This window comes from Somniosus microcephalus, chromosome 17 (assembly GCF_052327205.1).
Source record: "Somniosus microcephalus isolate GS21.2 chromosome 17, FLI_Smic_1.0, whole genome shotgun sequence".
Lineage (NCBI taxonomy): Eukaryota > Metazoa > Chordata > Chondrichthyes > Squaliformes > Somniosidae > Somniosus > Somniosus microcephalus.
The window spans coordinates 39,483,405-39,509,805 of record NC_141003.1 but is presented as its reverse complement, the minus strand read 5'-3'; the positions used below and the strand labels follow the sequence as shown (position 1 = coordinate 39,509,805).

The following is a 26,401-nucleotide window of genomic DNA, read 5'->3' as shown; positions in this document are numbered from 1 at the left end:
TGTATAATTATCAGTTGCATTACTCTATAACTATCGTCATTACTGTATATCATGTTGCCAGGATATTTTGGTTCCTGACCTGTGTCCAAATTTAAAAAATCTTCTTTGACTGAGAAATAGTTTGCAGTAGTCAGACTTCCACTATTATGAAGTGCCAAATTTCTACCAATTTTTCCTCCTTTACCTTTGATAGAAGTTTTTAATTTAAAAATCCCCATCAATTTTTCTAAGCACATATCATGACAACTAAAGTATCATTCTGCTATTTTTTTGTTTTTTAGGTTCACCAAGAATCTGTCACCAGATAAAATTAATTTGAGTACTCTCAAAGGTGAAGGTCAGCTGACCAACTTGGAGCTCGATGAAGAGGTACTGCAAAACATGCTGGACTTGCCCACTTGGTTGGCAATCACCAGAGTATTCTGCAACAAGGCTGCAATTCGGGTAAGAGCCTCATTTTACTAAAGAAGTTACATCAACAGTATGCTTTGAAGCTGCCTTAAGATCTGAAATGCCTTGTGCACAATACCATTCCCTGCAGTGTGAAAATACCAGAATCAAATCCTCCTAGTGGGAACGGAATCAGCAAAGCGTATTTGGGGGCTAAGCTGATGAAAATGGCACAAGGGAACCCTTGCCAATGTAAAAAGAGAACTGAACAGGGCTGGGAGATAAACTGGCATGTCCCTTACAGGTACATAAAGTGACAGTAAACACAAAGGATGGTGCACCATTTGTCAACTGAAATGTTTTGAGATATTATGGTTCCTTCCTCTAATTTTCCAGAATTCAAAAGAAATTCTAGGGTTCTAAATATCAAGTCTTGGGGTAAAGATTATTATTCATACTAGTGGTGACTTGGAGGATAGGATGTTTATAACCCTAGGGGTGGTAGCCATTTAGCACACAGTATTACAAGAGTCACTGATTTACCATTTTTATTGCATGCTACTAAATGATTTATATCTGGGGATTGAATTCTGTGACTTTTTTCTGTGAAAACTATAAAGCTGTTGCCTTGATTATTCTTGTTTACATAAATTTTATTTTGTAGATCTATTGCCATATCTTTTTAATTTAATTTTTATTGCTTGCGTTTCTTTGATGCTGAAGATACGCAGTGAGGTGGAAGTCAAGATGTACCATGTTAGAGGTGGATACCAGGGGCTCGAGTTTCAGCCATCTTGCGCCTGTTTTGAGAAGGGTTTTTTCCCCTAGTGTGTCTGCTCAAACTCATTTGCCGAACACTTGACACAAAATCTGCCATGAACCAGCGCAGTCGGGCAGCGTTTTAAAACATTGCTTTAAGAAATATTCTTTGATATATCAAGAGTGGTAACTTGGTGTGGTTTGATTAATACAGCTGAAAATGGGTTTATCACAAAAAATAAGCATTTTAATCACTGTCAATTCACTACCTGTCATTTACCCAATTTTAAATGACTGAAGGTGACTTTTAAAAGAAATACAGAGCCATTTGATTGTTATATTGGAGTACAGTAGTCAGTTTCTTAGTACAGGAAACTTCACGATATCCGGCACCGACGGGACCGGCGTGATGCCGATCTATGAAAACTTCCGGACAGACCAGCGCTAATGTTGAAGGATACGGAGGTTTTCATCTCCGTATCTGACAACAAACACTGTTGCTTAGCAACAGCTTGTAAACAGTCGGCCCGTACCTTGGAAGCGTCTCTGTAGCTTAGCAACAGCTACAGAGAGGCTTTCCAGAGACTGACTGACTTTAAAAAAAATGCTAGGAGAAGAAAAAAAAACCCTAACAAAACGGCTGCTGATTTCTGCCGTTAGATCGAGGTTTCCGGCCATACAACCTCCGGATAAACCAAAGTTTCCTGTGCAGTAAATTTAAAAAAAAATTACTTTCAAAAAGCTTTTAAAATGTGCCTATTAGGGTCCTTGTGCCCAAAAGAACCAGCTAAAATTTTAGGCCTGCAAACGAGCGCAATTAGTGGAAACTCTCAACGGTGATGAATTCATCCTGAGTGTGTGGCCAGTTTTGGAGTTGGGGCCGGCTTCTAGTGCGAATTTTTTGAAGTAGCGCAAAATATTGCAGATCTGTGCTGAAAGTAATTTGTGCTAACAATTCCGCGATCTTTTGCAAGGGTTGTGCCGATTTTCAGGCAAATTTCGTTTGGAAATAAACCAGCACAACCGAGCAGCAACTCTACCCCCAGCGCTGGGGGACAGTCCTGGGCTTTGGTGACACTGGGAGAGGATGGTCCCAGAAACAGACTTGAAAACCTAGCAGAATATCCAAATGCAACTATTGAAACCCACAACTGAAGTCCTTTTACAGTTAAGTCACTGCAAAGTGGTGTGCTTCTTGGAAATGACACAATAAGCCTACTTTGTTAAAACATTACGGGGAGGAGGGAAGAAATTGGACCCCACTCTCCTGTTTTTTTTTTGCTTTAACTCAGCATTGACTGCCAACAAAGCGGTAACATTTTTTAAAAGCTTGATGTTATTGTTCTAAGCAAATAAAAGTAAATATGTAATTAGAGGAACAACTTAATATACCATCTTTTATAGATTTACCAATAGAAGTGTCCGAAGAGTTTTGAGGCAGTGGCCAGTGCTGCGCAGTAATATAACTTTGGACTACATCAAAAGATCAAAAATAATCTTGCTGAACATTTTCACAATCAGAAATTCAAGCTGAGCAACTTGCTTCTGGCGACTCCCAGTATTTATCCTTCTGTTTCTAGACAATGTACCTCAAGTGTATGAACTGTGTTGCATGAATTATAGCTTGTTTTCAGCAGTTGGTGTTGTTGAGGTTCATCAAGCTTCGGGTGATTCTATTGTGTAGGGATAATGAGCAAATAGAATTTGCAAATATACCATCAATCAATTTCTGCTGCCTTTAATATTGTGCTGAAAACTAGTTACTTCTTTGGTGAGAGTCATTACAAACTATTACCTGCTGATGTGGATAATTTTCTTCAAAATGCCAGAGAATGATACAAGTACTGCTTTATCAAAATTTTCTTCAAAATTCAGTCTTTCAGTACTCGAACCATGCTCGCCGTTATTTGTATGTAAATGGTACAACAACTCCAGGCGAGGGGCAGATGCGCAGTTAAATGCGAATATCCAAAAGTTGCTGTCCGTTGCTCCGCTGTTAGCTTTGCGAAAACGGCATCTCGCTGTTTGCCTCACCATTGAAATGTATTGAACGGTGTGAATTTGCTGTATTTGCACGGGAAATACGAACTAAACTCGTAAATTTCAAGCGCTAGTACCCTTGTAATGATGTGATGTGTTAATTACTGCCAATTAAGCTCTCTGGCACTGAACATTAACTATTACAAGTGTGGAGTCTCATTCTTTAAAGTATTAATTGATGCTGGAGATTTCAAAAATGTCATTTAATTTGTTTAACTCCATCCTCTCTCTCTTTAATCTAATCTAATCTTCTCTTGATTTCTCGTTCTGTACCTGATTTGACATTGAATTCACCCCCTTTAATGTACACTTCCTTCTCAGTCCATGTGCTGTTTATTTCACAATCCTTCAATTTGATTGGTTAAGGAGATACACAGTTGCTTGGCCTGTTCACTCAAGACCCAGTTGCCCTGTTTCCCTCACTGCGCCGTTTTCAGCTTGCACTTTTAGCAACTTGGCACGCAAAAAATTAAAAACATAAACGTCCATGGGCAAGTCTTAACTAACAGCAGATGCAACAAATTATGGCCCTCCCTCCTTCCCCTCTATAATGTATTGAAAATCTTCATGTCAGCCGTGGCTCAGTGGGTAGCACTCTCGCCTCTGAGTCAGAAGGTTGTGGGTTCAAGTCCCAGGGACTTGAGCACAAAAATCTAGGCTGATACTCCAGTGGAGGGCTGCACTGTCGGAAGTCTTTCGGATGAGATGTTAAACCACAGCCCTGTCTGCTCTCTCAAGTGGACGTAGAAAATCCCAAGGCACTGTTTTGAAGAAGAGCTGGGGAGTTATTCTCCGTGTCCTGGCCAATATTTATCCCTCAATCAACGTAACAAAATCAAATTATCTGGTCATTATCACATTGCTGTTTGTGGGAGCTTGCTGTGTGCAAATTGGCTGCCGTGTTTCCCACATTACAACAGTGACTACACTTCAAAAGTACTTCATTGGCTGTAAAGCGCTTTGAGATGTCCGGTGGTCGTGAAAGGCGCTCTATAAATACAAGTCTTCCTTTTTTATGTTTGTGTGCACTTGAGACATAGAATGACAAAAAATTTATAGCATGGAAACAGACCATTCGACCCAACTGGTCTAAGCTGGCATTTATGCTCCACACAAGCCTCCTCTCACCCTACTTCATCTAACCCTATCAGCATACCCATCTATTCCTTTCTCCCTCATGTATAATTTAGCATAGATGCATTCAAGGGGAAGCTATTCGCCTCAACTACTGCATGTGATAGCAAGTTCCACATTCTAACCACTCTCTGGGTAAAGAAGTTTCTCCTGACTTCCGTATTGAATGTACTGGTGACTATCTTTTATATTTATGGCCCCTAGTTTTGGACTCCACCACAAGTCCAAACATCATCTCTACATCTACCCTATCATAATTTAAAAAAATTTACTTTTGGAGGCTGATTAAAATATTCAACCAAATAAGGAAGTCTCGCTCCGTATAAAGAAGACTTGCTAGTTCTCTGCAGAGGATAAACAAGTCCATGGACATGTCACCGCCCCCCCCCCCCCCCCCCAACATTAAATGTTGCCCCTCCCAACAGCTACTCAAGCAGTAGACAGCTGGGAGCAGGTCAGCTGGCAGCATTCAGCTGTTGCATTGCATTGTTCGACCAAAAGACAGAGGGAGAAACAAAATCAAAATCATTATTGAACGATGAGGGTTGGCGGGGGGTAGAATCCATACAGTTTGGACACCGATAGGGGAACAGTAGATGTGCTACACATTGCTTCAGTGTCTCTGGGTATGGCAGTGGTGGCTGGGGTGCATATGAAGAACACAACAGATGGGTTTCTGGCTCCCGATCACTTTGCCAGATTGGACTTCACTCCCAAGAGTTGAATAAACCATTGACGCTCACTTCTCCACTTACACTTGAAGACTAGCCTCTTGGTCATGGGGGTACAGGAGGGCTGCTGGCTCCTATGGAGCTGGAAGGGCGGGGGTGGGGGTAGGCGGGTGGAATATACTGTCAAAAATGAACAATATTTTTTGTGAGGATTAATAAAAGGATAGTAGAGGTTGCGTTGTCCAATTTGCTCTCCTCCTTTATCCAGTGATCAGCTCCTTCCTCTCCTTAACAGACAATGGTGTTCTCTCGCAGGTCAGTGAATCCGACCGTGATAACATTAGTGAGTCAATGACCAACCTTCCTTCACTTCCTGTCATCTCTTTCGATGTTCCCCATGTGCAACACCAGAAGAAACAGATTAGCATGTATAAAATGTAGATGCCCTGTCCTTTTAATGCCATTGCTTAGGTACTCCCTCTGAAGAACCGGTCTAAAATGATCAGCATAGCCTTTTGTAAAATTATAGAAATTTCAGCAGAAAGGTGATTTTTAACAACTGTGCTAGGATGTTGCTTTATGCCAGCAATTCAGCCCGTCATGATTGTCAGTGCTGGCTCTACATCAGAGCTATCTACCGTAATCTCACTTCCCCACTCTTTCCCTGTAATCTTTAAAATTAATTATTTCTTGCATGTTGTGATTCACGCAGCTTGAATAGTGTTTCCTACATTACAACAATGTCTACACTTCAAAAAGTAGTTAATTAGTTGCGAAGCACTTTTGGATGTCCTGAGGTGTGAAATGCAAGTTTTTCTTTTAGTAACGTAGAAATTATTTTTCATTATTTACCCTTCAAACACTTTCAGGATTTTGAACGTTTCTACTAACTGCCCCTTAATGATCTCTGCTCTAGTAAACACAGACCTAGATTTGTTTTAAATCTCATCATAACTGTATCCTCTCATTCTTGGTATCAGCCTAGTGAATCTACGTTATACTTTTTCTGTGGCTCCAGTATCCTTCTATAATGACATACCCAGAACTGCACACACTGCTCCAACTGAAGCCGAACCAATGTTTTGTACAGATTCATCATTACCTTCATGTATTCAGCCACTTACTTGTGTGATTTTAATATTCTTTCTCTGTGATACTCTCCAGGCTCTTGAGGCCAGTGGAATGCCAGAGGCCTCGATTTCATTGTTTTAGGGCTACTTGGCTTTCCTTGCCCAAAGAACAAAACAGAAAAATCCTAGTCTTCCTATTGTACATTGTTGAGCTGCCAAGAACATCTCATGTCACCTCATCCCATTTGAGATGTCCACTTGTGTTGGCCTGAACCTTTCATCACTACATGCATTTGCACATCCAACTTTCATTTTGTCTCTTCAAGTGGCTTGTGATATTTTAGGCTTCCATTTTGCACAGTTAGTCAAGTCGAACACTGTTTGTTATTGATATGCCAAAAACACAGGGGATTTCAATGGGAAAGAAAGCACGAGGCAGCAAATCCGTTGGGTAGGATTACTGTCCCAGCTTTTCCCCTGTTCTTCAGTTTCAATTAATTTATCAGTTTAGGTTTGCTTCCCTCACATCCCAGATTTTTCTTCCCAAAAGTTCCAGACAAAAGTACTATAGGCTGCTCCTTTATGAAAGTCTTCCAGTGTTTGCAATTTTATTAGTCTCCAAATGTTTCATTTGTCTCCACCTTAAAAAATATAAACTATCAAACAGCAAGTAATTGGGCAGGGATACACAGTGCTATCTACAGCACACAGAGGGAGCAAGGAGGGACAAGCTTATACCGGAGGGCAGATGTGTGTCCAGCTCCACCTGCTCTGATACAATGTGGTGCCTACTTCCTAAAATGCATGCAATATTTTTTCTCTGGTTTACAGAGTTGAGATCTTACTAATGCTTTGATATGCTTGACAAAACCTACACAAGTCAGGTTAGACTCTGTCCTGCAGCTTTGAGAAATTTATTTCATTACGTAATGGATAAATGGATGTGAATAATGTGGCACAAGTAGGAAATTATGTTTTGTTTAAAACTTTACATAAAATAGCCTATTTAATCAGTGTAGTAGGCTGAAAAAGCTACTAAATTGTATCGTGGAATGCACAATGCAATTTAATGAAGTTTTAATGGTTGCGTAATGCGAAGGTACGCTCACAGCTTTATATTACAGTTGTATTTTTCAATTTACTTGTTTTATGTTTTAGAATCTTTCATAGTATATAATGCAGTGAACACTGAATGAAAATTCTTTTCATTGCTGCCATGAATACACAGTGCGGTTTTCTGTTTTATTCTTAAATGGCTTTCTAGTAGCACACAAAAACGGTCTCTTTTTGACCATTATCTGTTAAACACTACCATAAATTGCATATTTAATTACCTGCTGAGATTGTCTGAGATCAGAACAAAGCTTCTGGAGGTGCCCGACAGCTGATTTAGTCAGTGCTGTTCTACATTGTGTTGACCTTGCATCAAGCTGTTCATGAAGGGCATTAATAGGATAATGAATCGGGCTTTATTTATAATTCTATGACCCCCGAGCTCCCAGTAAGGAGCCACGCATGTGGGAGCATTGTTTGTAGAATTGGAGCTACAATGTTCTCGTCGTATTGATGGCCTGTGTTCTCTTCGAACATGGCTTCCCCGCGGAGCTATTGGTATTGTGGAATTACACCTATAATTGGTAGTGATGAAGTGGGAAAGGGAAATGCCTTTGACTTGTTTTGTGTTATTTGCTGAAAGAATTGTTTTTTGTTTATCGCAGTGCAAGTTGATGAATGCTGCAGTTTTTATACAGTTTAGAAATTCCTGACAAAACAAACGGGTTAAATTGTTTTGACGTTTTTTTTTTAAAAAACACTTGAAAACCTAGCATAATATCCAAATGCAAACATTGAAACCCACAACTGATGTTCTTTCGCAGTTAAGTCACTGTAAAGTAGTATGCTTCTTGGAAGTGACACACTTACACAAATTACCGGTGGGGGTTGGGGGACGGGGAGGGAATATTGGACCCCATTGTGCTCGCTGTTTTCTGTGGCTAAACAGTGACCGCCAACAAAACAGTAAGTGCATTTTTGTTTGAAAGCTTGATGTGGAGCCAGGAGGTGGAGCCAGGAGGAACAGACATGTTCCTGACTCCACCGCACCCCTGGGGGCCGCTGCCAACCTGTGATTGGCCGACCTCCCATTGCCCATTTTGCTCCTTCCTCCCCGGAATTTGCCTGAGTCTGATGCTGGATGAGGCAAACGGGCTAAAATTAATGGGCCGGATTTTCCGACCCCCACGGGTGCGTACGAGGTGTGTACGCACCTGTCGGGGCCGTGCAAGCGCCGGTGTCAGGCACGCGAAGCACACGCGCTAAACCCGACACTTGCGATCTGTCCTCCGCCTAAACCTTTAAAAATCTTACGCCTGGTAAAAGCCGGCGTAAGGCCTGCTTTTACCATAAAATGTCATTCATTTATAATTTTAAAATACTTTTAAAAAAGGTAAGTTTATTTTTAGCCCTGTAAAAAAAAAAAAAAAAAAAATTTTTTCAAAAAATTAAATTTTTGTTTAAAATATTTAATTTAATATAATTTTAACTAATTTTAAATGTGATTTAAAAAAAATTAATGTTTAACTGCTTCTTGAGTGATCCCCATTCATACTTTTGACAGATGTGTCCGTATGGACCTGTCAAAAGTGTGAATGGGGATTCCCTTCTTTGATTGGTTCCCCATGGCCCACGTGATCCCAGGGACGCTTGCGAACCGCCTGTACCCCTGGGATACCTGGGCCTCTGCGCATTTCGTAGAGCAGAGGCCCAGGATCGCAAATCTCGGGACCTACGGAGCCAGCAGGTAAGTGTGTAGATTTTTTCCAATCAGAGGTATCCACACGCAGGAAACCTCCGATCGGAAATTCAGGGCCAATGCCTTCGCAATGGATGTGCTGCCTCTGGAGGGGCAACAGGTGCTGGCAGCTTGCCCAAATTATTAAAATGAGCCCCAAGGCACAATTTTAGGCGATCGTTGGGCCTCCCATTTCGGGCATGCGTTGTCTGTGCACTGTTGGTTATCCATCTGAAAACAGGCCATAACCAATTTCTACCTCACTTTCTCTTTTCAAATCTCCTCTGATAGCAGCGATATGGTGGGAATTGAGTTGAGATCTGTTAGCCATTGTTGCTTTCCTTCTTGAACTTTGATGCAAATCTAGCCCAAGCTCTTCAGTAAGTAAGACCATCTGCTTTTGGGTAATCTTGTCTGATGTCTTCTCATCAGACACCTGATTTATATTCAACCAAAAATGATTAGGTCTTTAACTGTTCCTGATCTGGGTTATGGCACCAGAGTGATAGCCGGTTTCGGCAGGTACTTCACCACAAGGAAAGTTGGAGGGAGAATTGTTTCAAAACACTCTTGCAAAGCACCTCACAGGCAGCGCAAGTGAGATTAGCAGAGGATTGGGAGAAAACTCTCTGTTCCTTTGTTTGGAGAATGGTATTTTATGGAGGGCCTATATAAAGGATGAGGTAGGAAGTTTATGTGGGTTAAAAATGGAAATAAAAACAGAAAATGCTGGAGCCACTGAAAACAGGGTTTGAAGAAAGATCTGCACCCAAAAGATTAGCTGCTTGTTATCTCCACAGACGCTGACTGACTGGGTTCCACATTTTCTGTTCTTGTTTCAGATTTCCAGTATATGAAGTGTTTTTCTTTTTGTTTATGTTCAGTTAAAATGGTGTACTTAAGCTTGGCAGAAAACAAAGCATTTAAAAATGGACATGCAAATGAGTATTTTGCCTATATTTAAAAATGCTGACTTTTTAAAAATGTGTTCTTTCAGCGATATTAAAATGTTCATGTACTTTTCATTGTTTTGACTGGTTTATGAATTCTACAGCCTGCTCGACTAAACCTATTTGCAGAAAGATCTTTGAATGCTGCTGATCTTTCTTCGATGCAGCGAGTGTTTCCCACAGTATTGGAACTGTGAAACAAGAATGAATGCAGATTTTTCTTGTGATACACTGTAATCTAATTTTTCACCAGCATAATAATTATAATTTCCATGATCATTTGTAACATTACTATACGATATCAACTAAAAAGGTTTACTGGAAGGTGATCTGTAGAATTAGATAGTTTCTTGAAAAATGTTCTGCTCTGAATTTCTAAAGTGGCATTAATGGTTTGAATGGGTATCGACATTTCTAAAATTTAGACTAAATTAAAACCAGTGCCAGTCGGAACCTCCACTTTCAGTTGCTGTGAAAAGCCAATGTCGTTTTTAAGCAGTGTGAAACATTTTTGATTTTATACAGGGCAAACCAGATAACTTAGTTCTTGTCATGGCAAGGTGTGGTCTAATTATTGTTGAAGGATTATACACTAAATATAGAAGAAGGCGAGGTAGCTGTCTAAGGTTACATTTACATTTAGCTGAGTTGGTACATTTTGGTTTAAAAAAAAAGTCATCCTTTGGAGGGAGGCATCGAGCACCACAGGGTGATTATGTTCTGTCAGTCTGCAAATTATACATTTCCTATTCTGTTTCGTATTTGCTACCCTGTTATATTCACTGACATGTGACGCAGTACCCCACCACACAGTTGCATTGGCTCTCTCCTTGGGGTATGGTTCCATCAACACAAAGTGCCCTCTATTACCTTCGTCAACTAGTAGTTAGCTGTGTAATGATTGTTGGCAGACAATTCAATTGTTGGGAAGGGTATCCAGAGCGGAGCTCAATCCTGCACTTGTAGGCGGGGTTGCTGGATACGGATCAGGAGAAGGAATCTTTGACAATTTCCCTTTACCCAATTTGAGGCGCTGGGGCAAGTTATAACATCCCTACTAAGATCAGCTAATGCCGCATCAATCAGTGGTTGAACCTGATCTGTTTGGCTCAGCTACTCGTTTATAAACTTGCTGAGCCATTGGGGAAGTGAAATAGGTAACTGCACTAATATTAAGACAATGATTTCATGGTTTTTTTTCCTGATCCTTTTGTGTACTTATTTCCACTCCTGCAAGAAATAGGACATGCATTGGATTCTTCAGTGCATTTTTGCTATGCGTGCAGCACGGTATTTTGCACCAGACCAAATGCAAAGCCCTGTCATTTTTTCTCAAATCTGCAATTTGGTAGCAAGATCACCTTGAAGAGATGGCCTCTTCTGTGAGTACTGCACATCAGCTACAGTGTAATCGTGGCAGGTGCAGAGCTGTCATTTTCCATGTCAGCCAACAGTTTCAAAAGCGCTGTGATACCCCACCTTTACCAGTCTAAAGTTAGTAAAAAGCGAATATGGTAGTCAGTGTTTCTCTCAAATTAGGCATTAGAGTGGCCACATCACTGGACATTTATTTTCGGTTACTTGTTCAACCCAGTATTCTGTTTGCCATGGCAATCATCTCCCACACCATAGATGTAATTTCAATACATCAATTATAATCGGAAAGTCTCCTTTGTACTCCATATCCCAATATTATTTATTACTTTAAAAAATAACACTAATATGCATTTTCATAAATATTATTAGAAATCTGTCCATTCATCAGCCAGTTGCTCAGAGAATCTCATTGAATGATATTATGTCCTTTGAAATATGTTTTCATGCAAAGAGTGATTAGGATATGTAATGCATTACTACAAATAGCCATTGAAGCAGTGACTCTCAACATTTGGTACAGAAATAGATAAATACAAGAAGAGAAATATTCAAGGATACGGAGAAAGAGCAGCATGAGTCGAGTATGCAGGTTAGGTGTGGAGTGGTGCTGGAATGGTGGACTGAATGGCCTCCCCTCTGTGTGCTGAAATATCTTCTTCTGTAACATCTCACTTTTCCTTAACCTCTGAGAACTTAAAACATTCTGCTTACAAAAGCTGATGTCATTAATAATAATTATCTTAACGTGATTCATTGTGTAAATCCCTTTGATGTGAAAGGTGCCGTATCAATGTAATTATTTTCCATCATGAATGGCAGAGACCCCAAGATGATTCTTGCAGCAAATCACTGATCATTGTTGTCTGGTGAAACCAATTTTGTTCCTATTCGCTCTTTACGTCTTGTTTCCAAATGAGTTCTCTAACCATTTTGCAATGTCGGCCTTGATCTTGAGTTTTCACTTGAAAGATAAGAATTGGAAAAAAGCCTTCCCAAATACTTTATACAAGTAAATACATAATGGCCTGAAATTACGGTGCTTCTGACAGGGTACGCACATTGTCGGAAGCCTTCAGAATGACCCCGCAAGTTCCAGGTTTCTGCATGTGCTGCGCATGCACGAAAACCCGGAACTTGCGATCTGTCAAGTTCTGCTTGGACAAATCTTTCGCATCCACTACAAAATCACCTTTGCTGGCGCAGATTTGGGCTATTTACCCAACTACTGCCCAGCGAATGCAGGCGTAAGGCCTTTTACCAGCATAAGGGTTAAAATAAATGTTAAAATAAAACTTTAAAAATGATTTAAACATACACTTACATTTAAAATTAGTTTAGGTAAATGTTAGCACATTTTAAAATGCTTAATTAAAGGGTCTTTCTGTTAATTTTGAACGTGATCATTTTTTATTTAAGTGGTGTGAATTCTTCTTTATTTGGGGATTTCTAATATGCTGATGGGGATTTAATGCGTAAATGGAATCCCCATAAGCATCATAGGAATCACCCTTTTTGATTGGTTGGCCTGGCCCACGTGATCCCAGGACACTTGCGAACCGCATTCGCCCCTGGGATCCATGGGCCTTTACCCAGGCGTGTGCATGCAGGCCCAGGACCGGAAGAGTCCGAAGCTCCGGAGACATCAGCTAAGTTCAGATTCTTTTCCGGTTCAGAGGTGTATTCGTCATTTCGCCTCTGACCGCAAATTCAGGGCCAATATTCCTCACATAACCAAATTAGTGAATGAAGGCAGTGTTCTCAAAGAAGTCCATTACATTGATTTGGCACAAGCTCCTTTGATGAAGTAATGCTGACTTTCATTACTACTTTCATACTTGCAAGAAGCTCTTGAATAGTTTCCTTTGTAATAGGTACAGTATTTTTTGTTTATTAATGTCAAAATAACTGAGTTATAATTCTCAAATGTGCTGTTTGAAGGTTGGTTATGGTGAGAAGAATTGTGATTCCAAAGATAAAATGTAATGATAAAGCTGTAAGCTAATGACCTGTAGCATTTATATTAGATATTGTTTTCATTTAAAGTCTTATAAAGAAAGTCCTTGCATTTATATATATCCTTTCACAATCTCAACGTCTCAAAGTGCTTTTCAGTCAATGAAACACTTTTGAAGTGTAGTCACTGTTGTAATATAGGAAACACAGCAGCCAATTTATGCACAAGGTCCCACAAACAGTAATGAGGTAAGTGACCAGATCATCTATTTTTAGTTGTTGGTTGAGGGATAAATGTTGGCCAACACACCAGAAGAACTCCCCTGCTCTTCTTCAAAGAGCGACGTCCACCTGAGAGGCTGGTTTAATGTCTCATCTGAAAGATGGCACGTCCCAACAGTGCCTCAGTACTGCACTGAAGTGCCAGCCTAGATTCTGCTTGTCTCTGGAGTGGGGCTTGAACTCACGATCTTCTGACTCGCAGCCGAGAGTGCTACCACTGAACCAAGGTCGAGATCAATGGCAGAAACTTGCATTTTCTCATCAAATCAGAAATTTGACTATAAAATGTAGAGGTAATACAGTACACTTCTACAATTAGCTTGTATTGTTTTCTTTTGTAGTACTGAGACCCATGTCCTGAATATGTTGAATGTAAAATATTTGCAGTGCCATTCCTGCTTGATGGCTTCCAGCTTATCATTGTTAAAATAAACACTAATAAAGCTACTTTAAGGTTAAGCTTACTTGTAATACAAAAATAAACACCTGTTCCATTTTATGCCCTGTTTTTATAATTTTTTACTTCAATTTTATTATTTTCTAATCAATTTAATCTACAGTGTGTGTGTGTGTATATGTGTATATATATATATATTCCACCAAAGAACTAACTTTCAAAATACTTCTTCCTCCCAACATTTCGGAGGGAAGCATAAATTACAGAAGAAGGATTTGATTGGCTAACAAGTTTAAAGGCAGTTTTTTAAAAAAAACAATCAAGAGCCAGAGCAGTGATGATTGATATTATTGTGGCAAGGGCTGATAATACAAGTAAACGGCTCCACACCCCATGAACAATAGTGCTCTGCTTGTTAAAGTGTATCTGGATCTTATTACTGTATTTCAATAACTCCTTTGTGTACCTAACATTGTGACCTCAACGGCTGAACAACAGTGTCTGATATCTTTCTGTGATAGTAGAAATTCTATAAAGCTGCCATTATTCAATTTTAAAATGGTTAAATTTATAGGGTGTAATGTTTGTAAGAAAGCTCGAGAATAAGGCCACCACAGAACATTTCTAGACTATTTCTTTTGGACTTTGGAAATATTGTACAGTTTCAGAAACTGAATGTTTTACTGAGTGACCTATTCTCTGTCTCTCTTGCAGATACACTGGACTAAACTGAAGACTCACCCAATCTGCCTGGTAAATTTTTATTTTATATCATTATTAAATGTGAATAAATGTATTTGTTTCAGGTGCTCTAGTTTCTGACAGGACCTGACACCACAAGAGTTAATAGAAAATCCTCCTTTTGGGAGGGGGAGGGTATTATGGTCATCATTCAGGGTAGCAATTGCATCCTTACAGCTGGGAGAAATTAGTGTGGTTGCCATTCTCAATCTACATGCTTGCAGTTTTCTGTACTGCTTTTTGTTAAATTGTTTTTTTGCAAAACTGTTCATTCAAAGCACATTTATCCATATTTCAGTGTGCTCCCTAGGCAGTAGAATGAACAGATGTACATATATCTGGTGTTTTATCATGCAGTCTGTGCCTGCATGCAGCAAATCCTGGACAACATTCAGGCTTGGGCTGATAAGTGGCAAGTAACGTTCGCGCCACACAAGTGCCAGACAATGACCATCTCCAACAAGAGAGAGCCTGACCACCTCCCCTTGACATGGCAGAGACTGGATATTCTACGCTGTGACTCACCTCCTGATTCCCAAAGTCTTTCCACCACCTACAAAGCACAAGTCATAGAGTCATAGTCATAGAGTTACACAGCACAGAAAGAGGCCCTTCGGCCCATCATGTCCGCGCTGGCCATCAAGCCCTGTCTATTCTAATCCCATTTTCCAGCACTTGGTCCGTAGCCTTGTATGCTATGGCGTTTCAGATGCTCATCTAAGTCAGGAGTGTGATGGAATATTCTCCACTTGGATGAGTACAGCTCCAACAACACTCTAAGAAGCTTGACACCATCCAGGACAAAGCCGCCCGCTTGGTTGGCACCGCATCCACCACCATAAACATTCACTCCCTCCACCACTGGCGCACTGTGGCTGCATTGTACACCATCTACAAGATGCACTGCAGCAACTCGCCAAAGCATCTTCGACAGCATCTCCCAAACCCGTGACCTCTACCACCTAGAAGGACAAGGACAGCAGGTGCATGGGAACACCACCACCTCCAAGTCACACACCATCCTGACTTGGATATATATTGATGTTCCTTCGTCATCACTTGGTCAAATTCTGGAACTCCTTAACAAACAGCACGTACCTTCACCACACGGACTGCAGAGGTTCAAGAAGGCAGCTCACCACAACCTTCTCGACGGCAATTAGGGATGGGCAATAAATGCTGGCTTTGCCACAATGCCCATATCATGTGAATAAATAAATTTTCAAAAAAAAGTTCTTGGTTGTTCTGACAAGGGAAAACCAAATGTTAAAATGATGACAGATCTACATATAAGCTCACATTTCAGTTGCCATTTGTTCCCCTCCCTTATTCCCAACTTATGGACCCTTACGTAAATTTTCAAAGTCAGTGCATTTACATGGTACCTTTGTAAACTTTTCATGGCAACCTTACAAGAAATGAACCTGATTGAAAATTTTAATTGTCTCAGTTACATAAATAAACAAAGCAATGTTCTGAGTGAATGATTTAGCAAATTGAAAAAAAGTTATCAGATATAATCTCTGAGCAATGCAGGTACATAATGTGCAAAGATTTTTTGTTGCCGATGATTCCCATTATTTCCTTCTTAAATGTACTTGCCTTGTGCTGAGTTATTTCGTACCACTACAGCTATCACTGATGCTGTCTCTAGAGTCATTCATGATGTACTTGTAACTATAGGAACTGTTATCTTGGATTGAACTGATGCAGGTTGGCTTAATTTACCTGATTGATAGGTTTGAATGAAGAAGGCCCTTCAGCCCCATTGATCTCATCCTTCCAGAATACCCATCCAACTGCCTTTCCATTCACACATTTGGCTATTTCTTAAATGAGTCCAGTATTCTGGCCTCAATCACCCTTCAATAGTAATCTATTGCAGCTATTGATCACCCTTTATACAAAAAAAATCCTTCTGATGTCTATTTTAAATTTGTCCCTTTATAGCCCTCTTGTGCCACTGCCCTGGTGTATCCAAATATTGTTTCAAACTTATATTCTCTACCCCATTACATTTCTTATATATCTATGAAGTCCCCAGGGAGTCCTGGACTAATATTTCAGAGAACATGAGTTAAAATCCTACCATGGTAGTTTGAGAATTTTAATTCAGTTTATAAATTTTTTTAACATTTATCGGGAAATCAAATCTGGTTTCAGTAAAAAGTGACCATGAAGCTTTTGGATTGTAGTAAAAAAAACAACGAATTCACTAATGTCCTTTTGGGAAGGAAACCTTTTGTCCTTACCCGGTCTGGCCTATATTTGACTTGAGTCCCACAACATGGTTGACTCTGAAGTGCCAGCAAAGCTTCCTTGTGAGATTCCTCCAATGGCACGGGTATTGCTACACTTAATTTACAGGGTGACTCTGACAGTGCTCTTGCCATTAGAGAAAATTTTGTAAAATAAATTAGATATTATTATGTAGGATTTAGTCGTCCTAAAAAGTGAAATATGAAATACAGAATAAATGTAGGTAAAAATTGTTCTGTAAAGTCCTGGCATGATTTGAGATGAATGTGAGTAAATTATGGACAGAGAGCAAAGGGATATAGAAAATGAGTTGCAAAGCTCCCATGAAATTGGATATATATTTGAAAAGGAAGAATTTGCAGGCTTATAGGGAAAGAGCAGGGGAGTAGGACTAACTGGATCGTTCTTTCAAAGAGCTGGCACAGGCACAATGGGCCGAATGGCCTCCTTCTGTGCTGTAAGATTCTATGATTATATAAACTTTCAATTCCATGTACTCCAATAATATGGGTTGGGTTATTTTCTATATTCATTGCTCTCAATTCAATCATCTCATGATTGTGTGGTTCATTCATAAAATTAATTTCTATTAAGGAGTGTTTGTGCCAGATATGATCTGAGATGTTGTAGTATCATCAGCATTATTGGTGTATTAAAATTCATCTCTTCCCCTGGCCAAGAGCACTCTGAACCATATGGACTTGAAGTTTGTTACCTGAGCTGTGTAGAATTATCCAATCTCATTTGGAGCTGCAGTGGGAAAGACATTTGGCCTCGTCCCTGAGCTTTGAGAGGGGGAAAATATAATTTGAGTTCCTGCTTGCAATCGCTACCCACTGACCACTGCTCGAGGTATGTGTATGTAGGTGCTGGTGATGGGATGTTGACATTTTGGTGTGATAACCCTTGATTGAAAAGCCCGCTGATGCTTGTTGTCAAGGGTCACGCAGGAAAAATGGCACTTGGATTGAGACTCTGGATTGCTGTCGTTGACTGTGGAATTGTAATCCAGTATGAATTGTTGCTTAAGGCTAAAGGGATCAAGGGATATGGGGAGAAGGCAGGGACAGGGTACTGAATTTGGATGATCAGCCATGATCGCATTGAATGGCGGAGCAGGCTCGAGGGGCCGAATGGCCTACTCCTGCTCCTATCTTCTATGTTTCTATGTTTTCAAAAGCAGAGGTGTAAGATGAGAAAAGTTTCCAAAGAGAGGTTCATTTTTGAATTGGCTTTCATATCACGTGAGATAGCTGAACAACTGAAATGATCTGTTTAGCCAAATACTTTAGTCTGGATTTTGTGACTTTTTTTTGTTTTCATCTAGTACCTGGATAAGGTAGAAATGGAGATGAGAACTTGTGAGGAGCCTCGGCCTCCTAATGGACCATCTCCTATTGCGACAGCTTCAGGTCAAAGGTAAGTCATTAAGACAAAACTCTAACACATTCAGGAAAATTGCTGTAGCAGAAATGCAACCAGGATTCCAATTCAGTATACAGCGTATTATTAATTTTTATTATTTTATTTGGAAGTAGGTTTTGTTTTCTCTGAATCTAAACTTCAAATATAATCCAAGTTGAAATTTGGTGCAAAAATACAGGTAGACTACCCTTTATCCGGACTTCCGAAAACCGAAACCCTCTAAAAACCGAAGGTTTTTTCGTTCAGCGTAAGTCGTGCGTACGAACGAAAAAACCTTCGGTTTTTAGAGGGTTCCGGTTTCGGAAGTTCGGATAAAGGGTAAGTCGTGCGCACGACCCCCCGCCGGCCCCGACAACCGCTGACCCCCCCGCGGACCCCGCCGGCCCCGACAACCGCCGATCCCCCCCGCCGGCCCCGACACCGACGACCCCCCCGACGACCCCGACTGACTTACACTGAGCGTCAGCGTAAGTCGTGCGCACGACCCCCCCGCCGACCCCCCCGCCGACCTACCTTCCGAAATCCGAAATTCTCCTTTATCCGAAACTCGGCTGGTCCCGAGGTTTTGGGATAAAGGATAGTCTACCTGTACACATTTTTATTTGTGTTAAATCAATGACTATTCTGTGTTTTACTGCTTTCAAAAAGCGATGAAATAGGCAGTTAACTTAGGATTGAAATGTTAAGTGTACTGTGAGAGTATATTTCTTCAGGTAACGACTTGCTTTTTAATTTTATTCTTCCTGTAGTGAATATGGCTTTGCTGAAAAAGTTGTAGAAGGCATCTCTCTTTCTGTGAATTCCATCATTATCAAAATCAACGCAAAAGCTTTCAATGCATCTTTTGAGTTGTCCCAGCTGCAAATACATAGTGTAAATACAAGCTGGCAACAAAGTGACCTACGGTTCACCCGAATACACGATCCTCAGCGTGGGGAGGTAAATACTAGCTTTCTTTTGGAATTCTTCTTCTTTGCTACTCCATTCCATAGTTCATTGATGATGAATTTGAAATTTGCTTTTACTTGACTGATTGACAAAAACTATTTTTTTTAAATGACTGGTTGAATACCAGAATTTTTGTGATGGGGGTGCAAATCTGTGTAACTGGCGAGATGTGTCTGTAGAGAACCTCCTTAACCCACTCTGAAGCACTTTTCAGAATCTGAGGGAGGTTCAGTAATTAGTCTGCCAATTGGAGGCGCTCCGCCACGAGGGCAGCAGTCTGCCGAAGAGGCCTGAAAATTCGCCTGAAGACTGGTCTCCTCCCCCTGGGAAAGCACACATGTATGCTCCCAGTGACCCCCCTGACCCTACGTTAGGCTCTATTGAGGGCTGAGAAAGCAGAACCTCCTGATCTAGGGAGTCTCTGCATGCTCTTCGATACATGACCATATTTGGGGATGGGCATTATTGACTCTGTTTTTATACTTATTCCTGATTCTTGTGTTGATTGATGAGATTTCTGTAATTTCAAAGTAAGCAAACCAAAGCTTTTAGATTTTTGTTTTAAAATTTGCTTATTTTCCAAATGTATTTTTCCTCACCCTTCTTCTTCTCATGCACTGAGAATTCAGCTAAGAGTCCAAGTGGACCTGCTTCCAGATCTCCAGCACTGCTGTTTCACTGCAAATAGATGTGTCAGGCAGGCCTGGGCTGACTCATATTTTCTGATTTTTTCTGTTCCCTCCCCATGAAATAACTAACCTCTACTCACCACCTCCCAGCGGCAGCTTGTGAATTGTGCCAGAAAACCACTTATGCCATCGTGCCTCTTAAGCTATGTACCACTTGTGAGTTTCTTAGACCAGAGACAAGGTCTGACAGTGCTGTAATAAAAGCCTGTGGCATTTCAGTTTAACACAATGATACCCGGTTTTATTCCTGGGCCTAATTTATTTAAGGAGAATCCTGATACAGTATTTGCTATTGGTGGTTGACTGCTGAATCGCTTCTTGTATGCGCAGGTTCTGACATTCAAGGAGATTACCTGGCAGATGATCCGAATAGAGGCAGATGCTATCCAGAACGAGGAACATGATATCCTGAGTGCACCAGTGAGGCTCATCACAAACCAGTCCAAGCTGAAAGTCAGCTTGAAGCGAAGGGTACGAAATAGTAAATTATTTCTTTTGAGGGGGAAAAAAAAAGCAATGTCACTAAGATGCAACACCAAAATGGCGTCGGTTAAGTACTGGATAAAAGGAAAGAGTGGCGAAAGTGTAAAAGTTATTGAGGCGGACAGGCAAAGCGAACACATTATAGTGAAACTGTCAACAATTTTCTTGGAAATGTTTTTATGCGTTTTAGACGTATCTTTAGAACGTGTCTTTAAGAAGATTTTAACATGAAAAAGACTACAAAAAGTTGTTTGGTTGGCCACAATGCTGAAGGGTTGGACCTGCAGCCAGAAGACATTATTAATCAAAATTTAGGTTAATTTCACACTTGTGTATGACCCTAGGCATTCTGGTCTGTTCAGAGTGGCATTGGTGGAGGTGAAAAATCATGGAGGCTTCCCATGCCTTCAACTTCCACCTTTGTGCTGTCCTGCACTTTTGTTGCCAGTGTCATAGCAAGATTTTAGTTTGCCAAAACCAAACCTATAATGCTGCTGTGGTACCATGATATCAAAAGTATTTATATAAGAAAAGTTACATTCAAGAGATGGTCTTGTACTATTTTTGCCGCACAACTGCAGACAATACATGCCCTCCTACTTTCTAAATACAACCCTTTGGTCTTTGGTACCACCAATTTATATTCTACTGAAAGAGCTGATGGGGCAGTCAATTCTTTTCAATCAGAAAATTCACTTGCAGCACAAGAGGCTGCTACATTGTATTTGTGGATCACTGATGTGTGTGCAAGTATAGTGGTATTCCTTTGGGAGGTGAGTATGCTAGACTTTCTTAGTTTCCATATTTAATGAGAGAAAATTTCACTAACTCCATTCCCTAGCCACTGACTCCATCCCTCTCCCTAACATCTGTTTGAGGCTGAACCACACTGTTCACAACGTTGGTGTCATATTTGACCCTGAAATGAGTTTCCGGCCACACATCCGCGGCATAACTAAGACCGCCTATTTCCACTTCCGTAACATCACCTGTTTCCGGTCTTGCCTCAGTTCATCTGCTGCTGAAACCCTCATCCATGCCTTTGTTACCTCTAGACTTGACTATTCCAACGCACTCCTGGCTGGCCTCCCACATTCTATGCTACGTAGACTTGATGTCATCCAAAACTCGGCTGCCTGTGTCCTAACTCGCATCAAGTCCCGTTCGCCCATCACCCCTGTGCTCGCTGACTTACATTGGCTCCTGGTTAAGCATCACCTCAATTTCAAAATGCTCATTCTTGTTTTCAAATCTCTCCATGGCTTCGCCCCTCCCTATCTCTAATCTGCTTCAGCCCCACAACCCCCCCGAGATATCTGTGCTTCTCTAATTCTGCCCTCTTGAGCATCCCTGGTTATAATCGTTCAACCATTGGTGGCCGTGCCTTCTGTTGTTTAGGCCCTAAGCTCTGGAATTCCCTGCCTAAACCTCTCCGCCTCGCTACCTCTCTTTCCTCCTTTTAAGACATGCTCCTTAAAGCCTACCTCTTTGACCAAGCTTTTGGTCACCTGCCCTAATTTCTCCTTATATGGCTCGGTGTCAAATTTTTTGACTTACAATATTCCTGTGAAGTGCCTTGGGATGTTTAACTACGTTAAAGGCGCTATATAAATACAAGTTGCTGTTGTTGTTATGATTTGTGGGGGAAGGGTTGGGAAACAGGCTTAAGAGAAGTTTGTTTGTCACCTGGGACCTGGACCAACAATAGCTTAAGCTATCCGTCGACTGAGCTGCCTGCCATTCCAATCATAGAGAATGGCATTACTATGGTTTGACTGATGGAAAATTACAAAAATGAATTAATTAGGACAATTATCCTTTTTATTGCCACACTGGACAACCAAGCACTCCATCAGGACTGGTGCTTTACTGTAATGTTCTTGTACCATTCCTTTTTGTGAGCTGCTCCCACCTTGTGAAATATGTAAGCCGATGATGAAGATGTATCCATTGTCACGCTTGTCGCCATCATCATTGTTAATGCAGTGATAACTTGTTAAATAACAACAGAAAATGCTGGAAATACTCAGCAGGCCAGGCAGCATCTGTGGAGACAGAAACAGAGTTAATGTTTCAGGTCTGGATAACTTGTTAATGCTTGAGAGACATTTTGTAGCAGAATGAGTTCACTGCAATTCCCATTTTAGCTTGGGTTTGGATGTATTGAGTCTCAGGTAGGATTTAAGATCTAATTTTTCTTCTTTTCTCTTACTTGAACAGCTAAAGGATTGTAACGTGGTGGCATCAAAGCTGGTGCTTATTTTGGATGATTTGTTGTGGGTTTTGACTGACTCCCAGCTGAAGGCAATGGCACAATATTCAAAATCTCTGAGTGAAGCCATGGAAAAATCTGCCCAGCAAAGAAAGAGTATGGCTTCTGAACCCACCCAGGTCTGTATTTACAGTTCTTCCATTTTAGAGTTTTATTTTGTGAATAACAAATCCAAATGGGAATAAACGTACATAAATTGGTATCATGGCCAAGGCTTGTGATTGGTGTATTAACAAAAGTAGCAGTGAAAGCATAAGCTTGTGTGCTTTATAATGGGGGTTAAGCCTTCAAGGGCACTTGTTCCTATTGTATGCATTTCTTTTTGTAATTTTATAGATTTAAATGTTAACAACATTACAGAATGAAAACTTTATAGCAGCATGATACTGTAAATGCCCAAGGTAAATAATTTATATTTAAATATTAGCAGCTGAGCTGTACAGAAAACTAATCTCATTATTTATAGAATCACACATACCCAGGAGTGTAGCAAAGCAGTGAATCCTTTGAGGAGTGCTAATAACCTAAGCTGAGAGCGTAAAGCTCAAGTGGTTTGTGTGTTGTTTGAGCCCTGAGATGGAATCACTGCCTTTAACTCACTCTCAGAAATAGAGTATATAAAATTAGTGTTTTCCTTAAGTTTGTTTGTCAGCACAGTGCAATTGACAGTTGTCTTAGGGAGATCTGTGTGGATTAGAATGAAACAGCCTGCGTATGATGGTGTTTTGCAGTACAATTTAATAATTAATAACTCAACCTGGAGGTCAGGTGCTTATTACAGTTACAATCCAGATTCTAGAATTTTTTCTACAGTTTGTGATTTAAAGTTTGTTGAGAGTTTAACTTCCTAGCTATTAAAAAGAATGATGTTTCATACAGAACAGTTAAGAGATTTCTGTTATTTATGAAAACAGTGAAATTTTTGTATCCCAGAAGGTGATGTGTTTCGGATGTTTTCTGTTGCACAAAACTATAATAGTGCCCTCGACTGACAATGCATATCCATTGCATTGTTGTGCATTTACAATGACTTCCAATAGTTGATCACTAGTCAGTTATTTCTATTCATTATTTTCACACTAATCTCCCTTTCCTGATGGTGTTGACGTGCACTGGGGTATGGTTCTCTGGGCACTGGGCAGGTTACTTGACCACTTGGGGGCATCACAGCCCAGCCTCATTTCGGTCCTCACCCGGCATCCACACTTGAGCAGTTCTAGCACGGGTTGCTGGGTAATGATCAGGAGAGGAAACCTTGCCCGATTTTGCCCTCACTAATCAAGGGGTGTTGAGGCCAATTGTAGCACCCCAACTGCAGCTCCAGCTGAGAAAATCTAACACAGCACAATCAACTCTGGGATCTTCCGAGTCTGCATGGTTTATGTACTCTCTGCCTCAACCAGTAGAGTTGTTGTTGGAAGCCCTTATTCAGCTTATTTTGCTACAATCTGAATTGCTCCCTTTTTTGGGAGGGGAGCTATGGGAATTAAACCTTCCTGCAATATATTTATACATAAAAAGCATTAACTAAAAGATTGTACAATGAAATTGACCTTTAATCTAAGATTATATCACGTGTTATTTTTACCTGGTTATTTATGGGATAGCATAATACTATTGGAATAGGGCACTGTATGAAAATCTAAACTGTTTAAATAAAGAAATTGTTAATGAATAGAATACACGTTGAGATAAAGGTGAACTCTAGAAATTATTTATGATGGGAAGAGCACCACTCAATAGTTTATTTCCACAACCCACTGCATGCCTAATAAAGAAAAAAGACCTGCATTTATATAGCGCCTTTCACGACCACCAGACGTCCCAAAGCACTTTACAGCCAATGAAGTACTTTTGAAGTGTAGTCACTGTTGTAATGTAGGAAATGCGGCAGCCAATTTGCGCACAGCGAGCTCCCACAAACAGCAATGTGATAATGACCAGATAATTTTTTGTAGTGATGTTGATTGAGGGATACATATTGGCCAGGACGCCGGGGATAACTCCCCTGCTCTTCTTCGAAATCGTGCCATGGGATCTTTTATGTCCACCTGAGAGAGCAGATGGGGCCTCGGTTTAACGTCTCATATAAATAGTGACGGTTGATTCACAGTTGTAATTGTGCTCAAATTGTTTGTGTGCTGGAACCAACTTATTATAGTTAGTATCTTTAACATGGAAAGTGTCTCGAGGTGTTTCACAGAGGGTGGGGAAAGGATAACTAGATAAAGGAACAGATAACGAGCTGTGCGGAGAGAGATTAGGAACGGTGACTTAAGGCTTGTTAAAAGAGATGGGCTGAAAGTAGAGAAGTGGAGCGGTTTAGAGAAGCAGTTAGAGAGAATAGGGCTGAGGCGGCTGAAAAAGTGATGAAGGGAGGGCGCAGTGCACAAAAGGCCAGAGTTAGAGGACTGAAGGGTGTAGCGTTGATGTAAAGCTGGAGGGGTTTGCAACGATAGGGTGGGTTGAGGCTGAGGAGAGATTTGAAGACGAGGCCAAGGATTTTAAATTGAATGTGTTGGAGACAGGCAGCCTATGTCAGCAAAGGATGGGGTGATGGGTGATTGGGACTAAGTGTGGGACAGGATATGGGTGGCTGAGTTGGAGTTTAGGGAGGATGAAAGACCAACGAGGAGAGCCTTGGCAAAGTTGCATCTGGAAGTGACTAAAGTGTGGATATGGGATTCGGCAGCAGAGCGACTGAGATGGAATGGAAGCGGGCAGTGTTGCGGAGGTGGAAATAAGTTATCTTAACGATGGAATAAAATGTGGGGTTGAAGCTCGGCTCTGGATCCAAGAAGATACTGAGGCTTTACACGAGTCTGATTTAGCCTGTGCAAGTGGTTTGTTAAGGGGATGAAGCTGGTGGCAAGGGAGCAGAGTTTATTGCAGAAGCTGACAACAATGGCTTTGGAAGCATGAGCACTATTTCAACAAGTAGTATAATAAATTGGCATCACTGAAGCATCTATGTAATTAACATAGACGCTTTATTGATTTGTTTTAAATTATTGTTTGGTGGCAGAGTATTCTAAATGGTTGTTGTTCACCTAAATTTATATTGACAGAATTGACCTAATATTTATACATTCTCCTTTGCAGAGTGCAACTCCGGTTCCCATTTCCCAACAGGTTAGAACACCACAAGCTACAGCAGCAGCTGATCAAAACGATGCTCTTGCCAAGCTCTTCAATGCTTTTGATGTAAAGGAAACATCTCATCATTTAATCATTTCTCATTTGGATCTGCACATCTGTGATGACATTCATGCGAGGGAGAGAGGTACAGAGTACACTGACTTGCTGTCTTTATTAACCAAAGAACTTAAATGATTCAGCTGAAACCTAGAATTCTGTTTAAAGTTTATGTGCATTTCTCAGACTTTTTTTTGCAAAACTTTCATTTTACAATGTCACTATTGAGCTCAAGTACTGTTATGAAACTCAAACACACAACCAGTATGGTGAAGTTAAAAATGAAAGTTTTGCCTATGTGCGGTTCAATTTAAGTCAAGTTCACAACTTTGCAGCTGTTCATTTTGTGTATTACTGTAGTTCCCTTGTTACTGAATACACCAAACAGTATAAAAAGAGCAGATTTAACTACAAAGAAGCAAGTAGATCAGTGAGGCAGTCATTATTGAATGTATGTATAGTAAGCATATATATTTCTTTTATAAAGAATGTGGAATAATGTACTCAATTCTTGCAGTAAGAGAACATGCATTTTGTTTTGGGATTGTAGATATTTGAGTGTGCCTTCCAAATTG

General features: G+C 40.5%; 1 protein-coding gene across 7 annotated transcripts in view; it reads left to right on the top strand.

Annotated features, from left to right (window-relative positions):
• Window positions 1-26,401, top strand: part of bltp3b (bridge-like lipid transfer protein family member 3B) — a 145,368-nt gene that overhangs the window by 41,086 nt on the left and 77,881 nt on the right. For 6 of the 7 annotated variants that reach the window (XM_086010215.1, XM_086010216.1, XM_086010212.1 and 3 more), the window contains exons 2-8: window positions 282-444; window positions 14,529-14,567; window positions 18,142-18,233; window positions 18,989-19,178; window positions 20,207-20,347; window positions 22,580-22,750; window positions 25,734-25,914. In XM_086010215.1, coding sequence (XP_085866341.1) covers window positions 282-444; window positions 14,529-14,567; window positions 18,142-18,233; window positions 18,989-19,178; window positions 20,207-20,347; window positions 22,580-22,750; window positions 25,734-25,914 — 977 coding nt within the window. Of the gene's footprint in view, window positions 1-281; window positions 445-2,123; window positions 2,317-14,528; window positions 14,568-18,141; window positions 18,234-18,988; window positions 19,179-20,206; window positions 20,348-22,579; window positions 22,751-25,733; window positions 25,915-26,401 lie in introns of those variants that run through there. The other variant, XM_086010214.1, reaches the window with a different exon arrangement.